The 23505-nt window shown below is 43.9% G+C and overlaps 1 protein-coding gene across 1 annotated transcript in view; it reads right to left on the bottom strand.

The window, feature by feature from the left end:
- Positions 1 to 23505, bottom strand: part of LOC139658253 (teneurin-1-like) — a gene marked incomplete at its 3' end in the record, with an annotated part of 74034 nt that overhangs the window by 38567 nt on the left and 11962 nt on the right. Inside the window, exon 3 of the mRNA XM_071536338.1 lies at positions 2169 to 2412. Within this exon, the coding sequence (XP_071392439.1) occupies positions 2169 to 2412 (244 nt within the window). The remainder of the gene's footprint in view (positions 1 to 2168; positions 2413 to 23505) is intronic.

Below are 23505 nucleotides of genomic sequence, written 5' to 3'. Positions count from 1 at the left end.
TTTGTTATGCCTCTTAACACACCCAGTGAGAGTCCTAGTCAGATATATTGAATATCTATATCTGCATCCTACCACTTACACTAGCTGACCTCTCCAGAAACATAACGGATATGCGGCTGAAAAGGAAATCCATGGACACTTCAAACAATCTTAATCTCCGCTGACGCAACGTCGATACATTTCAATACAGATTCGTCAAATGAGCATTGAGGAAACAGGAAGCGCGCTTGACAAGAGATCATAGTATATATATATTTTTGGACGTATTTTAATAAGGTCATAGCATTACTCATAATTCCATTGGCATGAGCCGCCATGAAGCATGTCAAGTTTGTAAATACTTAGTAATTCTCTAATCTCACGGCTGAGATTGATCTGATAGCAGCGGCAGGGAGATAGCAGAACACTCAGGAAAAAAAATAAAATGAAATCGGTAGATTAGGAGTGTATATGAGAGAGTGAGAAAAACAGAGAGGAGAGGAGGGTGCTTGAATATAAAATCCAACCCAAAACAGTATTTAAATTTGTTAAGTAGTCAAGGCTTAGTAAGTAAGTTTTAGTCTCCCCCCCAAAAGCTAGATAGAAAAGAGCCAATAATATCTGAATTATGTCACGAGGGGACACTATTCTATTGACTATGAATACGATTACATTTTATGGTTCAGAACTAATAGCACACTATCAAATGAAACTTACTTGAATATGAAATTCCAAACGCGGAAATGTATGACTTCAAAAAGTCGCAATCCAATGTATTGAGCAGCTACAGAAAATGTGTTTTTTAATCTCTCTCTCCTTGGGGGAGAGTTATTCATGTTCAAATATTGTTTTAACTGTCCAAAATAAGAAAAAACGGGTGAATTTTGTTTATGGTGGAATTTCATTTTAAAGCTCACACAGACACTTGTGTAATTACAATGCACTTCTGACAACTCTTTTACATTGATATTCACGTCTGGCCAATGATTAATTTAAATTGTCATTGAATCTAATTTTATTCTTCCTTTCCTTTAAATTAGGTAAGATCTAATTATGGCCTGATTCATATCTTATTAAAACCCTTTCTTCTGGCTTGGCAGCCTGCCAATCTCATCCTCACTCATAATACCAGATTTCAGCTGCTATACCAAGTTCTCATTAAACATGCAAACACATTCTTTTGCGCCTTGCCACATCTCCTCAAAAACAATCTCACAAATGAGGATCTACCAAATAATTCTCTGATCAATTATTACTTATGCAGCAACTGTTTCATTCTGTTTGATGGGACTATATTCCCACAACTCATCTCCAAACATTTGGAGAATTTTCTAGGCTATCAGAGTTGGAAATGGAATTACAATGTGTTCCTGAAAAGGCAAGCACAGATTCCAGCTAGACACACAGCATCCCTTTTATTTTAGAAAGTACTATCTATACTATCCACCTCTCATTTTTTTTTGGAATGGGGGGGAAAGAGAACGAAAAGAATCCAACAAACTTGAGAGATTCATTATGACTTTGATGGTGCACAGAGTCCTGTAATGATACCCCAGAGTCCAGAGTGGTGTTCCACTTAATCCTTTCTACCCCACAAAACACGTCCATCTTAGCAAGTCCTTTAATCCGGCATTCATTCTTAATCATTCTTCTCTGATTTTTCTTAAAGCTAGCGAAGAAGTCTGCCAACTCAGACTCTGATTAAATAATTTCCTTTAATCAAGTGATCCTCATTTGTGAGATTAAAGAATGTTCCTTAATCAAGTGACATTATGTTGAAGTGGGGCAGTATGCCTTACTTCAAGATATGTTCATTTGAAGAATTTCATTCCAAAATGACACCTCCACCATTTGAAAAAGGCGACAACCATTCTGACAAATCAATTTCTCGCATTAAAGTAAAACTCGCTATTGATTGTTGAGGTTATTCACAATGTTGAGTCGTCTATTTGGAAAACAGTATTTAGAGAATGTAATCATCTGTGTAATCATCTTTTTTTTTTTGTATTTATTTTGTTTTGTTTTTTTGCTAAAATGGATATAGCTCTATAGCATTTTGGAATGAAGCCCTCCATTTTTTCCAAAAATAATAATTTGCTTTAAGGACATTTTAAGACTAAATACAGCATTTAAGAGGGAGTCTTTCTGCAGTGTAGTGGTTGTAATTCTGCAGTGCTGCATTCTCTTACCTGGTCTCTAGGGGAATGTTGCTGTTGAGCACCCAGCTGTTGTGAAGCTGTGCTGGGTCTGTGCTCGTCCCGGTGTCTGCCCCCTGGCTGCCCTGGCTGGCCTGGCACCGCGTCGGCATGGTCTTCCTCTGCAGACTCACTTGAGCATAGGGTGCGGGGCGGGCACAGGTGCAGGCGTGGGGCGGAGGGGGCGGCGGGGGCAGCGGGCGAAAGGTGAACTGGCCACCTGGACTGCTGGGCAGCTCTGTGCATAGAGACAGAGGAGAGGCGTAGGAGGGAGGGAGGCACGGGGGAGAAATGAACATAGGTTTATTAGGAGCGCCGCATCATAAATTACAAATAAAGGCAGCGTGGTAGTTGACACTTTATTGTTATTATACTGATTGAGGGACATAAATCAGCTTGGAAACTGGAGCTGTCTGGTGCCCTTCCTTCCTACCTGCTTTGATACACTTCCAGCCTCCCCATAAATAGGTTCTTGGCTGGCCGGAACATGGAGCAGTCTTTAAAGAGCTAACAGCTCTGGCTTAATCTGTCCCCGCCAGCCCAAACTACCCATGTGATGTTTATTATGAGATCTGTAGCTCAACGGAATGAGCTAGCCAGCTGTAACTCCCTCACACTGCTAACCTCAGGGCCTAGCTAGAGCTCTCTCATGCCATCATTTATCATTCTCTTTCTCTCTCTCTCTCCCTCTCACTCTCTCCCTCTCTCTCTTTCTCTCACCCCCCCCCTCTCTCTCAGTCTCCCAAAAGTGAACATATGCAAATAACAATTTTACCAAATGATGTGAATGTGTGTGTGTGTGTGTACGGTGGGGGTGGCGGATGGGGTTAGTTTGCATGCATTTCCATGTCTATGTATTTGTGTCTGTGTTTGTGACTTTGACAAAGACAAGCACCCTGGGACAAGGAGCTGTGTCTCTCCTGTGAGCGGTGTTGGGGGGATAACCCACGTTCAGAAGGCATATGGCTGTGGCATGGTTCTGAGAACACTGCAAATCTTGGGCCCCAAAAGACCAAATCTGTCCAGTTATATTGACAATTAATGTAATATTAGCCTAGAATTCTTTGTAAGGGAGCAAGGAGTTCAAAATTGGCCCACAGCTCCATTTGCTGCCAAAATGTCAGCAATAATTTAGTATCTGGATATGTAGCCCACCTGGGAGATTACCAGTCTTCCCTGTTCAAGTGTAAGTATTACACAGACAACACAGGAGATCAGATTTAAGACTCTCTCGCCAGATGAAATTTGAGAGAAAAAGAACTGAATAAGGCTAATGATTCTGCTTTTTCTTGTTTCAATTTTCCCCGGCTTCCATGATCAGCATAAAAAGCCGCATGTTACCGGAATCTGTGGAGTTTGGTTTCCATTTGAGCGTCGTTTAAATCATAATTTAAAATCGAGGCAGCATGTTTTACAAATATTGTGGGGACTTAGTGGGGAAATAGTCATTGAATATTGTCAACATTCCCATGATACTTAATTTGCGCTCGTGTACTGCCACTTAATGCAGTTTTACATGGAAAATCATATTGATGCTTTGATCTCTAGGTACCAAATTATTGCTGGCTTTTGCACAGACATGTAAGCCAATACTCTCACGCTGTGTCGTCCCCACCAGTGAGCACAGTCTTCTCCGTTCAGACAGCAGCCATTACATTTGTCATCAACATACCACACAGCACATCAGGTTTTATGACTCTCAGCTGTTGAAAATTCACATTCACAAGATATATATTTTGGAATTCTTGTAGGAATGCTATGGGGAAGTAGGAATAGCTGTGTGAATGGTCTATGAACATTTCTTTAGCAATATTTCAATGACAGCATCTGTCCAGCTGAAATGGCATTTTTGTACATTATGACAGCATTATGATTAAGTTTTAATGACTTTCCACTGTTTGTGTTGGTTGTGTAGGTTTGCATGCATTTCCGTGTGTGTGTGTGTGTGTGTGTGTGTGTGTTCATTAGCATTTCCAAAAATATTGTGTGAATGTTGGAAATACTGTTGGAATGCTCTTTGTCTTTTTTTTTTATCTTGCAACATTGCTAAATTGCAAATTGTGCTTGTCACATTCTTTAAGCATAACCATGAAATAAACTATTTGTTTCTATTCTCTGCATACAAACACAGCATGTAATTAGCTCCTTATTTCTCATAACATGTCATTATTCACATCACATTTTTATGGTATGGTGTGAAATGGTGTGAACTTGTCCTACCATCTGTGATGATATAGAGTTATACTTAGCATGCTTAACATATTACTGTTGAATGACAATACTTGACATGTATCCACATTGTGTAGGTTGTTAATGTTATTAACAAGTGAATGTGTTGTATTTTATCCACTGATGTGAATGATGCACACCGTTCTGCGCTAACCATGCAAACTGATTTTCCCATGGGACAACATGTGGTGTTGCATCATACCGTATCATCACACAACCTGCTTGATATCACAATACAAAGGGACTGGAAGATTTATACTGCTAATCAGGATGTGCTGGTACAGACTCTATATGAGGTAAAATCACAGGGAATTTATTTGTGTCATCACCTGGAGGTGCTGTTTAGTCTAAACTAATGGATGTGGAAAATGGAAGTTTATTTTTGTCTAAACCACCTCTGAGTATTCAAAATTACACGCTTAGGGAAAACTGACAGAACATTTTTAGAGCATTCCTGCATAGTGTGTCATTGTAATGAACCAGGAGCATTAAAGTGGTAGTTCAGTTTTTAGTAGTCTATCTGATTCATCAGCAACTGGGAGTCCTTTGAGTCTAGCCAGAAATCCCTTGGCTCAGTGTTGTTGTTGTTGTTTTTTCAGATACTGGAGGTAGATGTTTTTAGCATTTGTTAGAAAAAACACGTTGTTTTCTGAAAAATCACATGCGGTGCATTCCAAACTGTTTGCTACAATAAGCAGGACTTAAATAGAAAAATGTTTTACGGCCCAGCTGACTCGCAATCGCACCCAAACCAAATTAACAAATCCAAATTAGTTATGCCTCTTGAATCTCAAAGGACTTCCAGTTCATGATTAAGATAGACTTTTTACACAACCTGAACTATTACAGCCCCGGGGTAAAGTTGCCCCGGCCCGACCTGATACGTTTGTGTTTGTGTTTGCTGGGAGGGCTGGGAGGGGAATGAGTAACAAGTGGACAGGATGAGATGAGAAAATACACGGATAGAGGGCCAGGGGAGAATGTAATCTTGGTGAGTAGGGTGACACAGGGGCCCGAGCAGCCAGATGGTGCTTTAGAAGGCTTAGCTAAGGCAGCTTTGGGGCTCCACTGCCAAAGATCCGCAAACTCACCCAATGCCTCTCTTCTCACACAACACACAAATGGCAGGGAAACACACTCTCTCTAACTCTCTCTCTCCCTCTCCCTCTTTGTCTCTCTCTCTTTCTCTCTCTCTCATGCACACACACACAAACACACATAAAGTCACATCAAACACACAAGCTGTGATGTTGTGTTAAATAGCAGATCTAACCTAAATAGGGCTGGCAATGTAGGGCAAGGGCCCCGCGATATTCAGCGGGCCAGCCAGGAGTTCTGAAACATCAAATCAATTCTGTGGGGAGCAGATAGAGGCCAGGGGAGGAGGGGAGAGAGCCATTACAGCTCTAGATGACAGTCGTGACAGTGTAGAACATCCTCTGCCCTGGGGTTCCTCTGGGACTTAGGCCTCCAGAAAAGACACTTTTGGAAAGTCGCTTATGAGATATTTTCCTGGAATCATCAGCTTTTCGTTACATAAGCCAGATACGAGGCAAGCGTTTTATAGAGAGCGGAAGGAAGATCGGGGGGGATTACTGAGAAATTTAGCAGGTAACAGGTATTGGGGCCAGGTATTAAAAATGCATTACTGTAGGTGAGATGGACCTAAAATAGTAGAGACATTAAGTATTTATGACAATTTAGTCATTTTAAAGCAAAGTCCAAAGTAATGTGAGGAAAGGAAAGAATAGTAAAAATGACACAGAAACCCACACAAATACACACACACACACACACACTCACACGCACACACACACACACAGAGCAATGGTCGCGTGAATAATGAGTTTTCCAAGCTGTCATGATGTTGCAATGCTCTTTGAGGAGATATTAACAAGCAGGCATAAAACTGTTCAGATGAAAAATGAATCACATGTGAAAACTAATCTTGTCCATGAGCACTTGTCATGCTCATTAAAATGTTCTACTTGTAGTCTTGGTGTGAATGACAGATGTTCAGTGTTACCTTTGCATTTGTATTTCTAATTGGCCTGAGAACAAATTAACAAGCTACGGGGATCTTCGGGAAAAAGAAAAAAAGCAAGGAAGTTTGAAATGTCAGTAATATTGGACAATAAAGTGTGGAAGTTGCAAACAACACAGAATGTATAGCTACTGTAATAAGAAGAGACCACTACTTTTGGTGTGTAGCTGACCATAAACAACATGAACCACAATAATATTAAAGCCTAATATTTAACCAGGTTTCCTCTTCTTCTTCACTCTCTCCCCGCCTCGCTCTCTTCCCGCCTCTCTCTCTTTCTCTCTCTTCATTATTGTACCCAGCACTCCAGTGCTGAGGTAATTTCACTTATTACAGGAAAGCTATATAAAATCCATAAAGCCTGACCTCAACAATATCAAACCTGTCTGTCTATCAAAGGAAAGCGATCGTTCTAGAGAACATTTAACACTATTGTTGGACCAAACTCAGCTAAACCACACTATCCACCCCACTCTAAAAATAAAAGCTTAATAATTTCCCCCAGGATAGCTTTTCATCTATTTCACTTCTTAATTGACTTGCATTAAACTGCCACAAAGTTTATTCCACTGCTGTGCTTCTATGAGATAAATAATTAACCCCATAAAAAGGTCAGACAACTGAAATTAGAACTCACTGTTTTTTTTTTTTTCCTATAATGAGATGGGATCCTGCCCTAGCTGACCGTCTGACGTTTTGAGATAATTCGCACAGCCTTAACAGAATTCCTGACCGGAGATAAACATTATCTCATCAGAAAAGATAAGTTCCAATATGTCTTCGGCGGTGAATTGGTTGTTAAGAGTGAAGGAGGATTTTGAAGAAGAAGAAGGTGTCGCGGATGGTGAAAGTGATAATAATGATGGTGACTGTGATGATTACAAAGAATAATATTGCTGATGACGATGATAGTGATGGCGATGAAGATGATCGCCATGGTGATGACAATGTTGAAGATGATGTTGATGTTATCAATAGTGGTGGAGGTGGTGATGAAGATAATGGTGATGAAGATAACGATGACAGTGGTGATAACAGTGATAACAATGATGATGCAGACGACAGTGAAGGCAGCAGAGAAACTGATAATTACATTGATGACAGTGGGCTCTGAGACGGCAATTAGAATCAAAACAGCCATTGATTCATCCCTGCAGACGTAGGAATTAACTGTGGGATCTCCATTTAATGAAGTGACACAATCATGTTGTCCAATTAAAGCCAGAAAATACAAATGAAGAAACCAAGTGCTCTAAGAGCTTTGCCTTCTAATGCGGAACCCAGTCGATTTTCATACAGAGCTTGATAATTAGCAGCCATGAATCATCTGACTTTTTCATACCGGAGGACTCTCTCTCAGTGTTTGTGCGTGTGTGTGTGGGAATGTGTGTTTATACGCGCGTGCGTGTGTCTATGTGAATGTGTATAGGTACGCGCACATTTGTGTAATTGCTTGTTTGTACCCCCATCTTCAAAAACAACTCTGGAGCAACTCTGCAATCATGTTTAGGCTGCAGGTGATTCTCAAAGTAGCATTTCCCTGGAGAAGGCGTGAAACCTCCTGAGTCTAAACTCCTCAGCTCTACAGCAAGAAGCTTACCATCACTCAAACACTTCACTGCAGGGGCCCACACTCAAATTACATTTTCGGAAGAGCACCCTCCTTCAGTCGTGCGCTATTTAAATGATCTGTTTAAAACTTGTAATTAATCAGTCAATGTTTAGCAGACATAAACCACCCAACCAAACTTTTTGATCTTAATGAGTTTTGGCTGTTTTGCAGTGGAGGCAGGAGGCCAGTGCAGGTTTGCCTGGATGTAGCCTATAGTGGGATTGTAGCTAGCTGAGCTCAGCTCCTCCTCTCCTGAGAACACAGCAGTGTCCTGATCCTTCCTGACCTTGTCACTGCTGCAGGGCGCCCTGTCACTGCCACCTGCCACCAAGCTATATGTACATGTGTGTGTGTGTGTGTGTGTGTGTGTGTGTGTGTGTGTGTGTATGTGTGTGTGCCTGCATGCACAAGTATGCATATCTAGGTATATGAGTGTGTGACAGAGCTTTGGAGCATGCCCAGTAGAGACCTGGTGTTACATGGGTTATTAGCCTCGGTGGGAATTTGCATCAGCAGGAAGAGGGGCGTGACTGAAACTCAGGCGGTACAGCGCCAGCCACTATGGCCGTTACGGTGATTAGCACGAACATTCATCTTTTACAGGGCTCATAGACTCTCTCTCTCTCCCTCTCTCTCTCACACACATGCATCCACATACGCTACATCTCCCTCAACCCCTAAACAATCACAGCAAGCACACAGTATACTATGGAAGACTCTCTTTCTCTCTCACGTACACATGTGCACACTATATTTCCCCCAACTCCAATACAAAAACACATGAAAATGCCTGGGCTTGACAGCAAACAAACCAGCATGAAGAGATTCCTGGCAGGCTAAGGAGAGAGCAGTATCAAAGCTACAGGAATGTACCAACATCAGCCCAGTTTGCAGTGAGAGAGAGAGAGAGAGAGAGGGAGAGAGAGAGAGAAAGAGTATGCGCAGTGTTGTAGCAGGCCTGAGCTGCTGGTAATTAGAACAGGCTCTGAGGAGAGACAGGCAGTGGAATGAATGCAAATGAATTCACTGGCTCCAGCACTGGGCTCCACCGCCTCACTTTTCATATAGCGTGCCTTACAGACATGAAGCACTGGCACAAACAGAGCGGGGCTACACAGAGAACACAGAGCGACACGATTGCAGACATGCACATGCCAACATGCCCACACAGGCATGGTACACACACGTGCACAAGCGCGCTGAAAATGTGAAAATATGTATCCCACAGCACACACAGCTACGAGCGCACACACACACACACACGCACAGTATACTAATCCCTGCAAATGCCATAGTGTTGCTAGAGAAAAGAGAAAGGGGGCAAAAGCGCTTGTTCCAAGCACGCATCCACAGTGTGTCCCACAGCGGAATAAACAAACCCGTCTTAATTGGTGTCGATTTGGAATGGAGTGATGATTCATCATGCAGAACTCCCCAGTAGAGTATTGGAAACCCAATCATTTCTAATCCATATGACCTTGACAGAGGGCCAGAGTTAGACTCTCTCTAACTCTTTCCACACGCATTGTCCGACAGACAAAGTCAAGGCATTGTAACTGACTTTACAACTTGGTGGGATTGTAATCCACCATAGTCAGATCACTTCACTGATTACTCCATCTCAGCCAGCGGCAAATCTTTATGAAGCACTCAATTCTCCACAGCAGTCATAAATCAGGGTACTATAAGCTTTCCGTCTCGATGATGGCACACCAGAGACACTATTTCCATACCACACTGCTCCAGTCAATAATTCCTATTCCCATTACATCTCCCAGCACAGCGCTTGACTTGGAGAAGTCTACCCGTACCACCTCAGCTCACCTCCAGTTCCCCAGTGGCGTGCCATGTGAAACTTTCACCGGCGACTGTGTGGCTCTTCTCAAGGAGAACCGGGTCGTCTGTAAAGGGGTCTCGGTCTTTACTAGCTACTGCTGTACATGAGTCTAATTAACACATCTCCTCTCCTATCTTAACCAGGCAGCCGGGACCAGAGAGTGTCTTATTATAGGCCAGATTATGCATGTAATGTCCCCATTGAGATTACAGTATGGAAAGCCAAGAATTCAGAGAGGCTGTACGGTATGCACCGTGCGCAAGAGGACAGGACTGTGTGAATATGAGCAGATAGGAGGACTAGCAGGAAGGAGGAGGTGGTGATTGGTATTCAGAGTGGGGTATAAAGCAGATGATGGAGAGAGATAGAGATGGAAAGAGCGGGAGAAAGAGATCGACGGAGGGCACGGGAGAGAGAAAAGAGAGAGAGAGAGAGGATGAGATGACAGAGAGATGTGTCTTCAGCACCACCTGTGGACCGGACAGGCGGCCGTCTTGCGGTCAATGAGGTGAGCGCAGCCGCAGACCCGGGTCAGCATTAACACAGACCAATGACACGTCGGCACTTGCCCTCGATAGCAACAACACCTTGCCGTTCCACTCCACTGACCGCACCTATCATACCGATCATAACACACACGCTTTCACACTCGCTCTCTCGCTCTCTCTTGCTCTGTCTCTCTCTCCCCCCCAAAAAAAATTCACACACACACACGCACACACATACACGCACACACCAGGAGAACCTTAACAAATGTGGGAACAGATGCCCCACATCAAACTGCGGTTGCCCTCTGCTCCCTGCATGCCTCCGCAGAGACACGGGAATACCATTAACTAAGATAAGACACTGCAGTCCTCTTCTGTCTCAACACATGCCTACAGCAGATATTAGAAAAACACACACACACACAAAAACACACACACATTTTGAGCCATTTATTTATGTCCATATCAGTACAAGATAAAAACAGTAGAGATGCAATCAGAAAATTTCTCTGACCTGCTTGACACCTACAGTATGTGCTCACGGATAAAGATAATATTTTGACACACGGCTACTCAGCACTCTCAAAATCTCTCTCTCTCTCCCTCTCTCACACACACACACACATACACACAAAGAGACACATGCATACACACCTCAATACTCAGAGTTTGTTATTGTTTTTTGGTAGGGCATTATGTCCCTGCAGCCAGGCTTTCATTTATCAGAACTCAAGTAGCTACTTTGATGAGTGAAGCGAACGAGACATTTAGTGACCCTCATACACACACACACGCGCACAAGAATAAATACATCATGCATACAGCAAACAAACACACACACACACATATGTATACATGTGTACACAGAGACACACATACACACAAAAATTACTTTGCTCTCTCATGGCAAAAAACAAAAAACAAGGAAAGACAGACCCCGAATACAAATACAAGACTGTTTGGATGAGCAAATTTTAATTAAAACAAATGTCTCATAAGTGTGTGCTTCCACACACGAAGAGGTAAGAATGGCTGTATTTTAAAAAGCTGTGACATTTCGGCAATACTATATATAGAGTGCACTCTATTGAGGAACACTGGCTGGCCGCAGGGTCAGCAGGAGATCAGACTGAATAAACATCAGAGAGAGAGAGAAAGCGGGAGAGAGAGCAGGAGAGAAAGGGAGAGAAAGAAAGAGAGACAGACAAACAAACAGGAAGTGGTAGTGCATAAGGTTGATGTTCTCAGCCACAAATTAAGCGGCAGCCTTTCATCCGACCGTCTGTGGATCAGACATATAATCACTTAGCTTTCTAAGACACACGGCAGACGGGAGGCGCGGCCGAGGCTGAGGATAAGGGGATGGATGAAGGGTTTAGGGTTGACACTTTCACTGTTGAACTGACTGACATCAATCCATCATCCCTTATGGTGTCTACTGTCTTTCTGACAGGGCCTGGATATCCCCTGGTCTCCTGAATTAAATGAGTGAAGATCCGTCGGCATATAAAAACAGAAACCTTAGGTTGACAGCATGGCAGTATTGTTACCATTGATCCCACGTTTATGTCCAGCCTCTGAAAATACCTCAATGGACTGTGTGACACACAAATACCTAACTCTGCAAATGTGTCAAGAATATGCAGACGCGTCACAATGTAGTATGCAAATGCGGGACAAAACCTTGCATAGCAATATCAACATTAAAAGACAGGTCAATACACTATTACAGTGAGACGGCTAAGTGTGCACTTAAATTTAGGCGTGCAGGAGGATGGTTAGATAGCCATTAACTAACAACATTTCATGACTATTCACAAGCCACTTACAGGACACACACTTCCAGACACTTATAGCTATTAGCAGCCATTAACATGCACGTACAGTATAATCATGTGAAATGATGTGCGAGCAAGCCTTATCTTTGGCAGCTACAGCAAGCAGAGAGAATGAAAATCCTTCTAGGAGATGATGACAGTTCTACAGCAGTGGAGTACAGGGAGCAAAATAAGTGTGTACACACACACACACACAACCAAGTACTCCCTCTCTCTCTCCCTGTCTCTCTCTCTCTCCCACGTTTTCACACATGCGCACGCTGCAGCAGTAACCCTAACCCAACAGAGTGACAAACACTGGCATACACAATTGCCTACATACAGAAAGACAACACTCACAAATACCAACAATCCACAGTGGGGGGAGATTCACATAAAAACCCACATATATATGCATCGAATCTCTCATCATAAAAGCTTTCATATTGAGCCCAACAGTGAGAATGTCACACCGCTGCCCTCCATCTCACCCATCTCTGTTCCTGTCTACCACTGTGACTAAAAGGGCCACTAACCTCTGACACGATAACGTAAAAAAGACACAAAACAACCAGAAAAGACTATCAACGACCCCTGCTAAAAGGGTCAGTTGCTCCGAGGCCATAAAATCTTAAAAAGGAAAAGATAATATTCTGCCTTAGCTATGACCGTGGAGACAGCGATGAATGGAGAGAGGGGGGGAGCGGAGACAGGACCCCGGCCTTAATGTAGTTTGTAATTGTAAGTGTTGGTCTTTAATAAAAGCCCAGAGTATTTGGTCAGGCTAATAGACTGGGCTCTCTAAATCCTGCCTGCCATGCATTATTCAACAGCCATTAGCTATCGCCTCATCTGGGAGGCTTTATGAGTCCCATCATCGGCTGGGACCCACACTACGCACACTGGAGGTGGGGGGGGGGTGGACGGATGGGGAGGAGTGGATTAGCTGGAGAGAGAAAGGGGGCTAGAGATGCAAATACAGGTATGGGAGGAGAGAGAGGGGAGGTTAAAGCGGATTCAGAGGGAAAGAATCAAAGAGAAAAGCTGATGAAAGATTGGCGCGACGTAGCGTAGGTGAAGCCTGTGATATGGAAATGACTACAGGGGCAGGAGAGAGGTGGATGAAGAAATGACTGGATCAAAGCCAGAGGCCATATAGTAGACATATGAAGAAGAGGCTGATGCAAAGGAATCAGAACAGGACTGGACGATGGATGGATGGATGGATGGGTGGGTATAGAGCTAGATATATGGAAACAGGTAGGGGAGGAGAACCTGAGGTCAGCGGGAGGTTGGAGAGGGAGATTGGTAGGAAAGAATGCGGCGATGGAGAATGAAAGAGGGACGCCGGGCTGAAGTGGCATTTTCGGTCGGCCAGGAACATAAATGTCAGATGCTTCCTCCCTCTCCCCTCTCAACCTTTTTTTCTTTCAATTTCCCTCACCTCCCTCTCAACCTCCCCCTGCTCCTTCCACTGCCTCTTCTGCCTCCCGTCTCAATCTGCCCTCCTCTCCCCTGCCTCTCTCCCTCTCTCTCCCCAGAGTAGTGCCAGTGGTAATTTTGCTTTCAGACGAGAGAAGGCCATGGAACACATGGAGACGCAGGCTGCTCGGTTACCATGATACCACTGGCCAACAGGAATGGTGCCAAGACTAGGGTGTATGTGTGTGTGTGTGTGTGCATGTGGGTGTGTGCATGCGCGCACGAGTGCGTCTACACGTCTGGGTAATGGGTGTTTAGCAGGCCTGCCAGACCTGTCCCAGTCACTGCTCTTCCAGGCTACCAGGTTCTCCTGACCCTCTGCTGCAGCCCAAGGACACACTCCTGTCTCTCTAATTAAAACACAGCCTTGGCACACACACACCACACACACCACACACACACACACAAACACACACCCTGCAGGCCTGCAGCTTAAAATAACCCTAAAAGGAACAAGCAGAGCCATCCCCTGCACTCAACACCTCTTCAGAGTCCACTCAGTGTTTTCTCACCCTGAAGCTCTGACCACTCAAACGGCGCTCCCAGGCAGAGGCCGCCTCGATCTACAGGAACATTCACAAAAACCAAACACCGCCTTCAAATGTGGCGGTCATTTATTGAAGGACTGGTCATAGATGTTGCATTTGTTATCGCATGACCTCCATGCAACAGTACACTGCTGCTGCACAGTAGTGTACTGCCTTCAAGACAAGTTTTTTGGGAGAATTATGCTCAGAAGGCGCAAAGGATTGTTGGTAAACCAGTCAGTGTGGCAACAGCCTGGCAACAATTCTGACAGCCAGTCATTTTAGAAGTGTTTGTATTCAGTGTTTGAATTTGTATTCAGTGTTCTAGTTCAGAACAATTGAGAAGGAATAAACTAAAGTGTCTACTGCAGTACTAATGCAGAATAGATAAGGCATAATGAACAACGAAGGACTCTTACAATGACTAAAACTTAAAACTTCTGAAGATGGTTTGCATTTTGCTTCATTATGCCTCAAGAAATGGCATAAAAACTTGTTCCACCACCAGTTCCCAACCTCGCTGACCTCTGCCACAATTGCTCTGCCCATTTTTGTTTGCAAGTTCAATATATGCACAGCCCACATTGCTGAATCTATTATCTTATTATCTTTTTTGTTGGTTGTGTTAGCATCACGTAATATTCACCATTTATGTTGTGTTTTGTCAGAAAAGCTTTACTGTATGTTTTCTATCTAGGGACCACAGAGAGCTCTTAGCTGTGTGTGTGCTTGTCATGGTGCAATGCTTATGTTGTGTATTGCTCCAAATCAGCAGACTAACTTCTGTGGACGTCCACACGTGACACTCAGCATTGAGACAGCTTCTTCGTTGCACTCCATCTCCAACAGACAATTTAGCATGTTTACTTCCTCGTTAAGCGCATGAGAGGCCCTGATGGAGGAATCCCAGGGAGGCAATGGCGTCCTGTCACCGCGGGTTACCATTGCTGCATGATTTAATGGAACTGTCTGTCAGAGGGCCAAAGAACAGCCTGACAAGCAACGAGCACACATGCATACACGCACGCACACACACATACAGTATATACGTGCAAAAACACAATGGGGATGGATTGTCAAACATCTCTCTCTCTCTCTCTCTCTCTCTCTCTCTCACACACACACACACACACACACACACTCACACACACACACACACACACCAAAAAGCACAAAGCAAAAGCACATATGTCCAGAGAGGATCTGGCAAGAGCTAAGACAGCCAGAGATGAACACAGAAGTGCTCAGAGCACATCCAGAGAAATCAACAGCTAGAAAAACGCACATCACCAGCAGCCCCCCACCGAGAGCGGAGCTGAGTGCCAGGAATACGCTTGCTGCATCAAGCAGCACAGGTGTTATCAGAGCAGTTTGCAGGAGATCCCGCCAAAACCAAAGTACTATCACTACAGAAGAAGCACCGTGGAAATCAACCTCAACGAATGTAATGAATAGTTCACAAAGCACTTAGCAGATTGGGTGGAAAACTCCATGCATGATGAGGACCCAAATCCAAAGCTCATTACATGTGGCACTGCATCAGAAGCTCATGCAAGCCAGTGTGCAGCACTATCCCCCAGCTCGAGGCTGATTTCCTTCCCTTGCTCCCCAGTGGATGAGGTAGAGAGCAATCACATCAGCCTGGCATCAGGCTGCTCTAAAAGCCTTTCCTCTATTGTATATTCCCCCCATCACATCCCAAACTGGCAGGACAGAGAGCTCTGATTAGCATCAAAGCCTTTGATTGCCCCACTCAACAATCAGAGCTGTTCTCCTGCATGATGCCTGCGGAGATGCAGAACAGTGTGTGTGTGATATATATATGTGAGCGTGTGTGTGTGTGTGTTTGTGTGTGTGTATGATTGGTGACAGAGAAGGAGAAAGAGAAAAACGAGAGATCTTGCTAGGTGTGTCAAATTTGCTCCTGTGCAAGCATGTGCACATTTGCTTGTGTACACATGCACTTTGTGCTGTGATGTTTAGAGATGAACCTAAAGGCTCCTCTAATATGCTGGCCTCTGAAGCTCTCCTCGCTCTCCTTTTGATGTTGCACACAGCAGCACCATTCTCTAGTCTCGACCATTCACTCTGGCCCTGAAAATAGGCTGCTTCTTTAAAGATACCTCTCTCTGTGGCTAAATATGATTAGCCGCAGAGGACATTGTAGCTCTCTCCACAGCTAATACATTTAGTATGGATTGTCTGAAGGGTAAGGATACAGCTAGCAGAGAGATCAATATTCTAAGTCAGAGTCTGTCTGGAGAAGAGGAACCATGCTGGGAGATGGTTAACTGTTCTAAAGCAGCAAATGCTGTCTGGAAGCACCGAATGCCAGGAATCCCACAATATCGAACACTTCTTCAAAAGGTAATGCTTAATGCTCAAGCTGGGCGATGGGGCATGTTGAGTGTCTGCATCAGACAAGGAGCTTGTTGAAGATTTGTTGTGGATATCTCCAAGGATGGGAGATTATATAAGGCAAATCTGAATGATTCCTTATAGTCTATAGCATAGCACTTAAGACCAGAGCCCCATAGGGCCTTGCCTCCATAGGGCTGATGTCAAAGTAGTGCTCTAAATAGAGAATAGGGTGTCCTTTGAGATAGAAGGGAAAAGGGACCCAGATTTAAGTGGCTTCATTTGCATGCGTGAATCCCTTACTTAAGCCCATTTGAATCTTACACACAAGCCCGCGCAGACACAAACGGACATGCCCAAGCACACAAATACACACATACTCACACAGACACATTTCTCTCCCTATTCCTAGAGTCAGAGGACATTAGCACTGCGTCTATTTCTGGAGGCCCATTAAGGCAGTAAAACATTTAAGATCCACACAGAGTGATTCCTACTGTCAGAATGACCCGTTCCTTCCCCATTTCTCCTGCTCATGTAAAAAAGCTGACACGAAGCTTGTGACAGAAACATGTATTTGGTGCCGTTCTGGATTCGGCTGAGTGGGCTGGCATGCAGGCTGGAAGGGTGGGGTGAGGGGATGAGGGGATGAGAAGAGTTAGGTGGAGGGGGGTGCAGTCGTTCGCCCGCCAAATGGGTCCATTTTGCTGAAATGTGAAGCCTGCACTTTCCTGACACGCTATAATAAATCTATCAATTGTGTGTGTATGCGTGTGTGTGTGTGTGTGTGTGTGTGTGTGTGTGTGTGTGTGTGTGTCGGTGTGTGTCGGTGTGTGTGCGCTATGCATGAAGAGGAAATTGGTGGCGTCTAAACAGGAAATATCCCCTTCCCTTCCCCTCTATAGAGGTGACACTCACAGTAACAGCTAACAGCTCGGATCACCATAACACAGGGTGGCATATGCCTTATAATGGAAATACATTGTACCAGTAACAGACACACATATACTCACACACACACGCACACTCACACGCACAGTGCCTAATGTGGGATGAGTAGACAACCTTGTCTGCCTCCCATCTCAAATCTATACATGAATATATCATTTGCTGTCCAGTGAAGACTAAATCCATGAAAGCAGGGATGCTGGGGTACTTTAATGTGAAATGACAGGCTTCTAGGCAGCTCTTAGAAGCCCAACAAGCTTGAATAGTCTCCATTTCCAGAAGGGAAGAATGCTAGCAGATTGGTAGCTTTACTATATATATCGCTCACTACAGCACACAACCCTGAACACCCCTTCAGCCCATGTTTCACCGTCCTCCCATCTGTTCGCAAATACAGGTCCTGGATCTGTAAAAAAGCAAACTTCGGCAGAAGTTTTGTGCCGCCATCATGGCCCTAAACAAGCTGTCATCACAGACTACTTGTTGGTTAAATTGTCTTTATGTATCTCTGGTGCCAACCTTACCTACACGTCTGTGTGCTGTGAACTGTTAATGTCTAATGTTACCGTTCTTTATTGTTTCTCTTTCCTTATATATGACTGTTCTTTCTTTCCATGTGCAGACTATGAATGTAAATTTCCTGTTGGAGGACAATAAAGCATCAATCTACTTTGCTAAGGGGCTGGGTTGCGCTGCTTCTGTCAATAATACGCATGTAGATGTGGTTTCTCAATGTGCCTACTGGAACACTATGGAGAAGTCAATATCCCACTATGCATCTCTGACCTGTGGGTATACTCACCCCACTCTTCCTTCTGACCTCTTCCGACAGACATCGATTTTCACAGCAACTCGCACTCGTGTATGAATTTGACAATTGAGGAGATTGTGCAAACAGAGATGCATGTAACGTACAATAACATGTGAGAAGAAGAAGATGAAGGAGCTTTGAGTAGATACGCATGAATATTTTTCTCAGGATTTTTTTAATATACTTTTTAGATATCAGATATTTTTCTTTTTTCTAACTCACCTTTAGAAAATTGAAAGTATTGTAGAATCCTGAAAGAAACTACAAAGAAGAATCCGTTGCTGATGTTATTGTTCTCTTGCTCACAAAGTACAGTGTGTAAGTGTGAAGAGTGCTACACCATGGATGTATGATATGTGAGGTGCTATTCTAGGGTGAAAATGTGTGTGTGTGTGTGTGTGTGTGTGTGTGTTGGTGAGAGAAGGCGGTATCTAGGTCTGTGTGATGAATCTGTTTCAGTGGCAACCAAGGTGCTGCGAGCGGCATGCCGTCTGTTAATTCACATTCACCGCGGGTGGCTACAGTCTGTGGATGATGACGCTGAGAGGTGTTGAAAAATGGAAAGAGAGAGAAGAGAGAGGAGAGAGAGAAACTTCACAAAACAAAACCTATGACCAGAATGATCCCCATTGTCAACTGTTGGCAAAACAAGTTTCAAGTAGAACTATAACTCCGTGGCATTCACTAATGATCTAGCTCCCTCATGGCTGCACCCCAGTAAATAATTGCCCAGAAAAAAGCTTTGAAATTGCATAGTGTACACTACAGCAAATAATGTGAAAAAAATGGGCTTTACAATAGAAATATTTCACCTCAACATGCCGGAGTGTAATGCTACTCTGTGCTTGTACTGTATGAGTAAAATTAACTGGAGCAGCAATCTGAGCTATAGCGAGGTTATAATCACCAACTGGTATATCTGATCTGTGAGCTGTCATGTCTTCATTAACGTGTTAACTGATGATTGCAGCACAGCCAGCCATGTTTATTTCAACAACGATTATAGCCCATGTTACTTCCACGCAATCACAACCATCATCAGTGATCCAACCAAGCTGTGCAGAGTTGCCTCTCAAGAGTATGCAATGGACATGAGTACATTAATCTATAGATTTTTTTCTCTCCCCTCTCTCACTCCCTCTCTTTGTGCCTCTGGCCAAACATTAGCAGTGATCTTGCATCATTCCGCATTCATTCCACTAATATAGCATATAGCTGCAGATATACATTTGAAGCATCCCACATATCTCCCCTCATTTTTTCTATCCCTCCCCCAGTCTGAGTCGGATTCCCAGGGGGAATGTGCTCAGCTAAGATAGTCCCGCTGTAAATAGCTCCTTCCCACCCAGGATCACACCACAGGAAAAAAAAAAAAGTAACATTCACAAGTGTCAAAGCCAAGCTCAAACACCATAGAAGACATGAAGAACTGTTCAGACTTTGACCGAGTGTTGTGTGGGTTTGCTATGGCTCCATCACTTCTTCATACTGGTTGCATCACCTCTGTCCTCTGTCTTGTAAAGAAAAAAGGAGAAAAATACTGCTCCATCACCCACCTCACATTAACCTTTGTATATAAAAGTATAATGGAGAGGATTTGACTGAGGGTGAGGGTGACGCAAGGACAGACATATGAGATATATTACTCACATTCATTCATTTTATACCTCCCTCTGTTTCCTCCACTGTCTCTGTGTGCTGACCCATCTCTGGTGCTGACCCAAAAAGACTAGCAAGGGAAGCGCATCCTCCTATCACCAGCCCTACACCCTACATCGGGCTGCGAGCTCTGCAGCTACGAGGAGCTCGGCGCTGACTTCCCCGAGGTGATCATCCCTCAACACGCCTCACAGACTAGACTCATTTCTGCTCACTCCCAGATGGTAGAGGGATCTTCCCACCTCAGTCAAGACCGCCGTCGTTCCCCATATTCCATCACAGACAGAAAAACGATAGATGAATGTACCATGAATGCAACGGCAGTTCCTTGAGGGAGGGAAGGAGAGCTCGGGAACCATGGGGGTGTTTCCACTCTGTGTATAAGCTGTGTTGAACTACTGAAATATTAAAACGTTTTAAATACACCCCGAGGTTACAGAAGTTGGATATGGGACTCATCTTATAGTGGCAGCCATTGTGGTTCATGCATTATCATGTACCTATAGTGCTAATAAGTCTTTCTTGTACATTATACAGTAGAGCAAAATTTAGCATATTTTAAAACAAAACTAGAAACAACCAAACCAGAACAATCCAATGGCCAAAACTAGAGAAAAACGTTTATTTTATACCAAACAATTCAAAGAGCAAAAGTGCAGCATTAGTTCAGTTCAGCAAGCATGCATTACATTTACAGTAGCTACATGTGTAAACACTGCATAATTAGTGTCTCTCTGAGTTAAAGGGAGCTAATCTATTCATGTTACACCTCACAACCACTTCCACTACCTCCTCATTTACTTGCATTTGATTATACTCTTTAGTTTTCTACCTTCCATTTTATAATCATTGCTTAGACTTTTTTATTACTAGGCGACTTGCAATCATGTTGATTCATGTTGACTTAATCTACTGTTTACACTTATTCAAAGTCACTCCAGATAAGAGTGTCAGCTAAATGCTTAAAATGTAAATTTTGATGTCAATGCTGGTTTGCCTGCACATGCTCTCCCTGCATCTTCCTCTACAGGTCTCTTCAGTGGTGTGTGTGCGTGTGTGTGTGTGTGTGTGTGTGTGTGTGTGTGCATGCGGGCTTGTGTGTATGCGGGTGTGTGTGTCTCCCAGGTTGATGTTGGCCAGAGTGTGCCCTGAATATTATCCACCCTGGCCAGACTCACTGCACCGGCTGGCGTTGATCTGATTCAGCTAGTATAGGCACATTGGGAGAAACATCTGTTTGGAACAAAATACACTCACACACAGACACAAATACGGTGTGTGTGCACACAGACACATACACACACAAATGCAGCTTGGGCACACACAGCACACACACACACACACACACACACGTAAACACTATCTGGAGATGGCATTGAGCATCTGTTTGGCCAGCACTAGCACATTCAGTTATTGTGAAACACTGGCAGGAGCCCCACATTGGCCATGAGAAGCTTTTCTACTGCAGCAGCGTGACTGGGTGACCGAGCAGCCGTCCAGTTGTCCGCTCGCCTCATCCACACACACCCACACACACCCATACACACACACACACACACACACACAGCCACCACGATGTAAATTCAGCTCCCACTAGCCCACTCCCCCCATCCTACCCCCTTTTCCCAAGTCATCCATAAAACACCCATGCTTTTAGCAGCATTCTGAAGCTTTTTAAGAAGCTATCCATTTAACAGCATGATTATCTATCTGGTGTCAGGGCGATCTATCTAGCAAAGCGATTGGGTGTGTTATTAACGCCCTCTCCTCGGGCACAGGTGGCAGCTGTTTAGAGGACACGCAAAAAAACAACAAAAAAAAATTCACACATTCTCAACTACTTGATGTATATGTGTGATATTTTCCATATGTACACACTGTAATTCATGCCACAGTGTGACAGCTTATTAACGATTCCTTATTGCAAGGAGAAAGTGGTCAATCAAATATACTATGAATCATAAGCACACGTGGACACACACACACACACACACACATATTATGCAAACACATAACTTGCTCTTTCAAATGAAATGCCAAAAAATTCACGCTCCCAGCATGCATGGATCTTGGAGGCCTTCAGATAATTCCATGTATTGTAAATATGAAGGTGACGTCTTATGCCAATCTGTCATGTCTCATCTTAACAAATGTATCTCTTCAGGGAGAGCCAGTTTAGCATTTAGTGTGTACATATATCACGTCAATGTCACTTTACAAAAGCACCCCATTTGTATTACTGACAGCTGGGTGAGGCCAAGGTGTGCAAGTATGTGTTGGTGTGTGTGTGTGTGTGTGTGTGTGTGTGTGTGTGTGTGTGTGTGTGTGCATGTGTGCATGTGTGTGGGTGTGTGTAAGTGAGAGAGAGCGAAACAAAAAGGGGGGCAGAGACAGCAAGAAAAATAAAACGGAGCAGAGAGGGAGAGAGAGAGAAAGAGAGAGAGAGAGAGAGAGAGAAAGAGAGAGAGAGAGAGAGAGAGAGAAGAGAGAGAGAGAGAGAGAGAGAGAGAGAGAGAGAGAGAGAGAGAGAGAGAGAGAGAGAGAGAGAGAGAGAGAAAGCAGACTAAGGCAGAGAGAGTTAAGCCAAGGCCTGGAGGAGTTTCCAGTTATTTACATATGCAGATTCTGGTCACCCTAGATCCCTACCCTCATCAAGAGAAACCAATTAAAACTCTCTTCATTTAATGTTTACCTTAATTAACCGTAACAATTAATGGCTTTCCAAAGTCCTATTGTGGCTTTTTCAATTAAAAGCTGCCTGTGACAAAGGTTGCCATCCAGTCCTATAAATCATTCAGACAATTCTCCAGTGAGAAGAAGAAGTCCATCCCAGGGCCAAGTGAATGAGTGAAATAGGCTCATATATCACTATTGTTTCATTTTGTTTTGTGCTTCATCCCCTACCTGGCTTTAAGAGTCCAATCTTCTTTTTTAGATTAGTGCCAATGTGGATACTTGGCTACGTACTGTCCAGAGGACTTTGTGTGGATATGAATAAGTAGACATGCATGAGGGTGTGTGTGTGTGTGTGTGTGTGTGTGTGTATGTCTGTGTATACATGTACTTGTGAGCTTGTCTGCATGTTCACGTACATGTGCATGTGTGTGCGTAGGTGTCCCATCATCCAACCAGAAGCACTCGTACTGGTCAGCAGATTGTTGGGTGAGACCCAGTGGACCATTAGCTGTCTGTAGCTGCCAAGGCTGAGAGCTGATAATGACAGGTGGTGTACACACCCTGGAGGTCTGACAGGCTCAGGGCACCGTGCCATGTAACAACAGCCTTTACTACTGGCACCAAAGCTGTGATGGCAGCCTTTAACGCTGGCACTGACACAGCTATGGCAGAAGTATCCCTGGCAGTATCACTATGGCAGAGATGGAACAAGAGCCGCCATAGCAGCCATTACTACAGGCAGCTAAACTAAAATGGCAGCCATTGTTAATGGCAGGGGAACCACTACGCTGTCATTAGCATTGGTGACATAGTCTTGGCAAAATGCATTCAAACCCCTATGCA

This window comes from Centroberyx affinis, unplaced genomic scaffold (assembly GCF_046629955.1).
Source record: "Centroberyx affinis isolate AG114_WGS23_722 - 3 ecotype Tasmania unplaced genomic scaffold, CSIRO-AGI_Caff_v1 ptg002858l_1, whole genome shotgun sequence".
NCBI classification, from domain to species: Eukaryota; Metazoa; Chordata; class Actinopteri; order Beryciformes; family Berycidae; genus Centroberyx; species Centroberyx affinis.
This window is presented reverse-complemented; position numbering and strand designations above follow the sequence as displayed.